Genomic DNA, 8007 nt, shown 5'->3' with positions numbered 1-8007 from the left:
TATTTATTTTTAATAGTTTTTTATTGTTCATACCAGCAGCAGTTGGACATACAATACAGTATCTCACATATAAGGGAGAAAATAAAAAAGAGAGGTTACAAACATTTTTCATTTATTTCCCTAGAGGACAACCTCCTACAACCCATGATATTTATTTTAAATATATTAACATATGCCAATATATGGCAAGTATATGCAGAATATAGCCTATGCTACATATATAATATATTATGCCATATTCAGGTTAATAGATACGGATACATTGTAAATGTATGTCTCTATATAGCTTATGCAATTTAAAGTTCCATGTGGGGGGGTGCGTCAGCTAGGTCAGGAGGTAACAGGCGGTGCATGGCCAAAAAGGTTTGGGAACCGCTGACTTCGAATATTCTTTCATGATTGTCTTGATCCACCTGAACTGAAGCCGCACCCACAGCTGTTGTTGTATGATGAGGGGAGAGGGGATTATATTGTGACACCACTAACGTGTTGTAGGCCCATAGGGTAGCAGCCTATCTCCTGTTTCTGTAGCGTGAGGCAGCTTGATGTACAAGTACACCCCCTGGACATGACGCTAGTATGTCACAGGGACTTACCCCCAATCCAACCCATGATGCTGAGTGTCAAGCAGGGAGGCATTGTCTTTGGTATGACCCGGCCGGGGATTGAACCCCAACCTCCCAGTCTCAGGGCGGACACTCTAACCACAAGGCCACTGAGCTGGTACTAAAGTGTTGTAGGCCTACTGCATTTCAATTGGGCCTTTTGACTCAAAGGCTTCCAGGAAGAAACCAAACATGCACAGGGAAGAATATTTCAATATCTAACCACCACATCTGGTCTGTTAGAGTAATGTTAACTCCATAGACTCCATTCAATTCAAAGGAGCTTTATTGGTGTATGAGAAAACATGTTTACATTGTTAAAGCAACTGTCAAAATATAATACAAACAGTTGAAAATGGGGAAAGTATATACAGTTGGAGAGGGTACAGCATTTTGTAAACAGAGCTATGTCACATTGTGTCGTTTATACGTGTTATACATGTCAGTAAGAAGTTATACATCCAAGTAGGAAAACTTAGCTTTAATAGGAGAAACAACAAATGGCATCAATATGTCAATGTTTTGCATTCACTTTGCGTTGTATAAAGCCTTTGGGACAAATATCAGCAACATTTTCATAACGTATAGAACAGTAGAGTTGCTCTGTTTGATTTGTTTGACTGTGGCACGTTTGCTTCATTTGAACAGATTGTTCGAAAGTATGAGATACCCAGAACCCACTTTTTCCGTTACTTGCAAGTCCGTGATTTTGTTTGCCAAAAATGTACTAGCTTCCCGACTATTCCACCTAATTCACCCATAGACTCAGCTCATAGCATCAGATCCTCTCAGTCTTAAGGTAAAGCCATCGTTACTCTATACCTCATCATTTGATCTTCATTGAATCTTTGGGCCCAGGACCTGGAGGAAGAATGTCTTGACAGAAAGTAGCCCATAACATGTCGGTGGATTTGTATGAAAAGAACGCTAAGAGGATCATTCGCTGCAATGTTGGTGAGTTTAACGTTGTTTAATTCAATCAGACTGGATGGGCTGTCACTGGTTGGGGTTGCAACTCTATATACAATGTAGTGTTGCTATTCATTTTTTTTAAATAGTTTTTTATTGTTCATACCAGCAGCAGTCGGTCACAACATACAATATATCACCTATATACAGGGAGAAAAGAAAAATGAGGGGGTACAATTTTTTTTTGTTTTTTCCCTAGAGGACAACCTCCTACCTAGGTTGCACCTCAACCTGCAGTTCTTTTGTCAATAATTCAGGGGTCTGTGGCCTAGTGCTTGTAAAGTTCGAGAGAGTCAGTCAACCCCCAGTTAGCCAGGCCCTCAGCTGTGCGCCATAGGAGGGTGACGCCACCCAGGTCGATCAGCGAGCCGTCCATCAGTTCCTGAGGCTCATAGCCGTCCACCTGGACGGAAAAACACGAGAAAGACATACAATTTGGTTGATGTTCTTTTTTTTGTCGACAGTAATGCATCTGTCAGTAGTTTAGCACAAAATTGTCAAAAAACAAAACAACGAGATCTGATCCTTGTGGATAGGGGGAGGGCTGTCTTACTGAGACAACATGTAGTCCAGGAAGTAAGTGAGCCCAGTGCCCATGGACACTTCTAATGTGTTCTATGTCATGAACACATTAGATGTGTTCCTGTTCTAAAAACACATAGGCCTATTATCCACATAAAGATCAACATATTATCCACATAAAGATCACCCTTATGGAAAGACCCCAGGACAGGTGTTTCTTGTCTTCCAAACATCATTAAAATAAGATCTTATAGAGCTCCGAAGTCTGACGTCACTTTCAGTAGAGGGTGTCAATCTCCAGGTTCATGTATTTGTTTATTTGCATTGAGATCCCCAAACGGCGATTTTAGGTCGCTTCATATAAGAACTGTGTTTGAAAAATAAACCGACCACCTCGGCGTTTCTGTCAGGGGAGTGGCTGTGCGTCGTTAATGATGTCCATTCATATTTGATACAGCCAGTTTCTAGAGAAAATGGAATTAATGTGACCGCAAAAGCCTTGAAACTACATATGAATGCAATGTCGCTGAGCATATACGTCACGCCCAGCTGTCAACATATTGCGTTCCTGAGATTCCTCGTTGGCGTAAGCTCAGCTGGTGGTGACTCGACTCGTACTAACCACGATACATTATATATCAATAAAATAAAAATAAAAATAAACGTAATTAACGTTCAGTTTCTGTTGTGCGACGGGCTGCGGGCAGAAGCAGCCTACCCGGAAATGTAGTCTCTGGGTTGTTTGGCTCGTTTCTAACGCTTATTTTGTTACTCTTTGGGTATATTTGTACATTTCCACCTGCCCTCTACTGGTAGTAGAGGGCAGTGACGTCAGGACTTCGGTGATCTATTGCAAAAAGGCTGAAGTGTCCCTTTAATTAAGCTGTGACTTAATGCCCCTGGGCTTCTGTTCAAAAAGCTTAAAATTAGAATAAAAAAGCAACTGTTTGTGTGACCCGCTGATTTCCGTACGCGTATCTCGCACAATCGTGTACTGTACAAGCTGCCACCTATTGAATATGTTTACAGTCCTCACCCTAATCCCCCGGTCGCCATGGTGCTCCCGTGGTGCGAAGGCGTGGCCGCGCACAGAGATCTCCCTCCACGCGCCGGACGGGCGCTTCACACGCACGCCGTTGGTGGTCAGTCCGTCCATCTGACCATCGTCGGTCTCCCATTTAACTGCATCCAACTGCGGGGGGCGGGGGGGCGGGTGGAAGAAGATTGTTTAAAGATCGAGTGACATAGTTTTGTACTTTTTCTGTTTTGTATGTGTCTATGTAGACCCCCAGGCGCGCTTCTAATATTCAAAATATGTCTTTCCTGTGTATTTTTGGTTTCTTCCTGAAAGCTGAAAGCAAACCAGGTATATGTGGGGTTAGCCACATAAATACATCATTTTAACACTTTCTGTACACTTTTTGGGAAAGAAAATCAATATGTACTGTACTTACTGGCCTACTTATAGCCTTTAAAGGAGCATTCAGTGATTTGGGTGATTTGGAGAAAAAAAACGGTCCACCCGGTAACAAGATGTGCACATGCACACGCTCTACAGTGGGGGAAGTGCAACAGGCCAACAGCATGTGCACCAAGGCCCGCCCCACTCGATCATGATTGGAGGAAGGCTCCTCTCATCCTGATTGGATGAAGGCTTTGCCACCCGCCACCAAAACTGAAACTAGGGTTTTTTGACCCCAGGGGCTCACTGGGGACAGGGAGGAACTCCTTATATGGTCAGCACACTCTATAGTAGGGAGGAATATCCAAAAAAAAAGAAAAAAAAAAGTGATATTTGAATGAAGTGAAATCACTGAATATACCTTTAACCAAAGTAAAAGTGCTAAACTGTTTGGTTTTTTTTGTAGCAGATTTAAATGTGTTTTTTACCATTACTTATACCAACACTTATACATGACAGGTACACTATATGCTGAGCATGATTTCTCACACGGACACAATTGTGTAGCCTTATAAACACATATTGTTCATCATGACATTTCATAACTTACACCCAGGAAGATGTTATTGGAGGAGTCGAAGCCGGCGGCGTAGATGTGTGCTTTGTGGGGCGGGCTCCTCTGGCAGATGATGCGGCAGGCGAACCGCGAGATTAAGCTGCGGCCGTCGGACTGTGCTACCGTGTCAGTCACCGGAAAGTCAATTTGGCTCTCTGTGCCGGGCCACAACCGCCCGATCTGTTAGAGACAAACATTCACGTTATTTACAGCTTGTTTACATACACTGTATTAACCCATTTTGGGCGGGAACCCCTTTTGGTGTTTTAAACATTATGTTATAATTTAGCTATTGAAAAATAGCAGATCTACGGTGGCGCGCTACGAGCTTGTAGGTCTGCTATTTTTAAAAAATCGTGAAAATGCGGCACAAATCTTTGAATGTATATCCTTTCAGAGCGAACGTTTTTAACTGAAATCTTTGCTTCTGAGGGGTTCCTGGAACAACATAGTTTGAGATGGGGGTCGGCGGCCAATTACATGTAGCCTAATTCTGGGGCTCCTTGACACGAAATAGTTTGAGAACCACTGACATGGAAACGTGGGTTTTTCAGAAAACTGTCATGATTTAGAAGACATTTTTAGAATCGTTTTCAGGTCTAAATGGGTTAAGCAATTTCATTATAATAGTGACCCTATGTCGTAGTCTGAAAACCCACCTCTTCAGACTCCACCATGGCCTGTAGCACTTGCCCTAGCCTAGCCCCTTAGATAGCACATTATGTAGACTTAGAGATAGTATTTTAAACAGACCTATAGCTTGTTACGTAGACAGCTCTAGAATTGCACTTTATGTAGTCATAGCACTTTATAGTACACATGTATAATATATTATATAGTATAGTATGTATAGTTAACATAGATACTCCACTGTTACGTTCTTAGTTTATGATTCATGATAACTACTTTTTATATATGTGATGTATGCCATGCTTTTGTTATTGCTTAATGTAAGTCGCTCTGGATTAAGAGCGTCTGCTAAATGCCTAAATTGTAAATTGTTCTAAATTGTAAGTAAATGAGTAATAAGTAAGCTACAGACCTGAAACATGTCCGTATGTTTGTCTCTACAGTACGCCACCACGATCGTGGTGACTGGGGTGGTGTAAGTTACCCTGTGCTGGTCCCCCATGCTGACAGACTATGGAACACAGAGAAGTTCACTGTTAGAAACATCCAGTTCTGAGAAAAAATACATCAACTCATTTGAGCACTTTGTCCACCACTGATCCCACCTGATTGACGCCCATGTGCCCAGCGCTTGGTTTCCAACCGTTGGCCGTAGGTCTCTCGCACAAATGGAAGTGGCTTTTGGTCCTGTCCTCGGCCCCGTTGGACCTGTGAAGAGAAGGCTGGTGTTAATAAAGCCAAGATTTGCCACAAGATTTAATTTCTGTTCAGATCTTTAGAACGGCAAGTAATATGTGACACTGATACAGTGGTTTTCAAGCCTTTTCATAGCAAGGCCACCCTGGCCAAGACCTACGCTGAAAAGACTATCAGCGGAAGTGGCGGAAGTGTTGCGTGTAAGATAACTACGTCACGCGGTGCGGCTGTGTTTACTAGTCCCCACCCAATGATCATTTCAGCGGGAATACATTTTCGGGAACACAACGCTGCGATTGGTCAAAAAACGTTAACTTCCGGGGGGGGGGGGGGGGGGGGGGGGGGGGGGGTTACACGGCGGAAGTCCCGCCTTTCGATAGCTTCTCTGCCTTAGGTTGTGACCAGGCTCTTCTTTTTCGCAGTTAAGTGAGCCTGGGACCGAGGCTATAGCAAGGCCCGTTTTTTGTTTGCCATTTGAGCCACGGACCACCACTTGATGAGATTTAGCTCAGACCCACAACTCTTTGTAGCATTGGAGAGATAACAGGCAAATGTTGATCAAAATAACAATTATTCTACATTCTCCTAATTGTGTAGACTTCTTGTAAATTATGTAATTCTGATGTTTAACAATAATTTAACTCTTGAGAGTGTAAAATTAAACCAAATTGGTTTCATTGCACCATCGTCACCTGCAACCAGCAGCATGATTGGAGTCCGTTCACTTTTAGTTTGATTCTACGCAAAACTGACAATCTAAATTTTGATAGCTTCATTAAGCGGAGGTTATTCTTTTATTTTTGTGTTTATATTTTGTTTTCTTTTTTTCTTTCCAAAAAAGGCTGCTGTGCATATAGAGTTTATTTTAAATGAATAATTTCATACCCCAGGACAATGAGCTTCCCATATTTGACAGCGGCGTGCGACATTGTTAGTCTAGTGGTTGTTGCTGTCCTTTACGCTCCACTTAACCTGAGGACAAAGAAAAACACACGTGAGGTTCCAAAATGTGACATCTTCCCTTTGACCGAAGACTTAAGCCCTGTATATTATAGCCAATAGAAAATAGCCAGTCTTCACAGCCACAATGTTTCACATCCCAAAGCTTGTGGAACATGTGAATCTAGATATTTTTCGAATATTTTAGACGTTTTTAGAAATCTCCCTCTAAAATGACATGCGCAAAATAGGGACGCCATGTTTAAAGTGGTTATTATTACATTATTACACTCATGGTTAAGTGTCACTAGTATCAAAGTCTGATGTAGGTCGAGGTAAGACCCAACTGTAGATACTGTAATGTTGCACTTATTGTTATTAAGGGTTGTTACTTAATATCAACATCACCGTAATTATTCTGCAATATAAGCACTCTGTGATATCTTGTCATCCCCACAAACACTAAACAATCTAAGCAATGTTGCAAATGCCAATGGATAACAGACTTATCTATGTCTTTTTTTCTCCAAAAGTTGTATTGGTCAAAATCTTTCAAAAGTAGCAGATCTACAGCAAGCTCACAGCTTGCTGAAGATATATGTAATAATAATAATACATCTAAATTGGCAAAGTAACTTTTATGAATAAAGTGTTCAAATAATCGTAGCTTGTTGAAATTGAGTAAAAAGTACAATATTGCCAAACCGGCGCGACACACAGATTTCAGACAAAAACAATCTTCAAAGCCTGCAGTGAAATGAAAACTATAAGTATAGGTTGACATTCATTCAGTACACATTGTAATAGAAATGAAAACAGTGATAAACAAAGACAATTTGCCTTACTTACTTGACTTATCTTCAGTAGGATATCCAACAAGGCTGGGTAGAAGAAAATAACTTCTTAAAAGTATGTTTTGTAGTAACAGCTCATCCGTTCGGTCAAGTCCTCAAGCCTCAATGTATGAACTGAGGTTCATGACGTGCTATTTATGTGCTGCTCTCTCTTTCTCCCTGATTCAATTATTTACACTTTGACATACAGTACAGCCTGATCACAAACCCTTTCAGCTGATTCAGCCATTCACTGACGATCAGCTTGATCAAAGCTGATTGTCAGCTGGTATGTTCTCTCTCTCTCTCACTCAATTCAAATCAATTCAATTCAATGTAAAGGGGCTTTATTGGCATGAGGAAAGTATATTGTCAAAGCCAAATTGGAACAAAACTATGATATTACAAAGAATAAATAAACGTGTAGAGCTGTGTTACAACATTGCAACTTATAGAAAACTATCAGTACAAAGTTATACATCCAAGTAGGAAAAGTTAGCTTGGGAAAAAAACATTTGAAACAAATGCAGGCATCAATATTTCAATGTTTTGCATTCACTTCCTCTTTGCATGATTGTGATAATGTATAACGGTAAAGTTGCTCTGTTTGTACAGTGTTTCTAATATATATAGGCCTTTAAACAAGAAATGGGTGAGTGGGGAAAAAAAGTTACCATAGCCCTATTTCTAAAATAGCAAAAATAGTGGATCTACAAGGTCTCAACGTGTCACTTGAGCTTGTAGATCAACTATTTTCACTATTTCTTTGGGGGCAAAAAGAGAAAATGTTTGCCT

At 41.0% G+C, this 8007-nt stretch overlaps 1 protein-coding gene across 1 annotated transcript; it reads right to left on the bottom strand.

Annotated features, from left to right (window-relative positions):
• Positions 1 to 1842: 1842 nt before the first annotated feature.
• LOC306925155 (E3 ubiquitin-protein ligase pellino homolog 1-like) lies at positions 1843 to 6416 on the bottom strand (the record flags this gene model as incomplete). The annotated part of the gene is made up of 6 exons (XM_079503843.1): positions 6326 to 6416; positions 5350 to 5452; positions 5157 to 5255; positions 4109 to 4294; positions 3133 to 3288; positions 1843 to 1977 (listed from the first exon to the last, which is right to left on the bottom strand). Exons 1-6 carry the CDS (start codon positions 6367 to 6369, stop codon positions 1843 to 1845), a joined length of 723 nt encoding a protein of 240 aa, XP_079359969.1. The 5' UTR covers positions 6370 to 6416.
• Between the last annotated feature and the right edge of the window lie 1591 nt (positions 6417 to 8007).

This window comes from Electrona antarctica (assembly GCF_951216825.1).
Source record: "Electrona antarctica genome assembly, chromosome: 6".
Taxonomy (NCBI): domain Eukaryota; kingdom Metazoa; phylum Chordata; class Actinopteri; order Myctophiformes; family Myctophidae; genus Electrona; species Electrona antarctica.
Note: the sequence above shows the minus strand (reverse complement) of the source record. Positions and strands in the feature narration are given on the sequence as shown.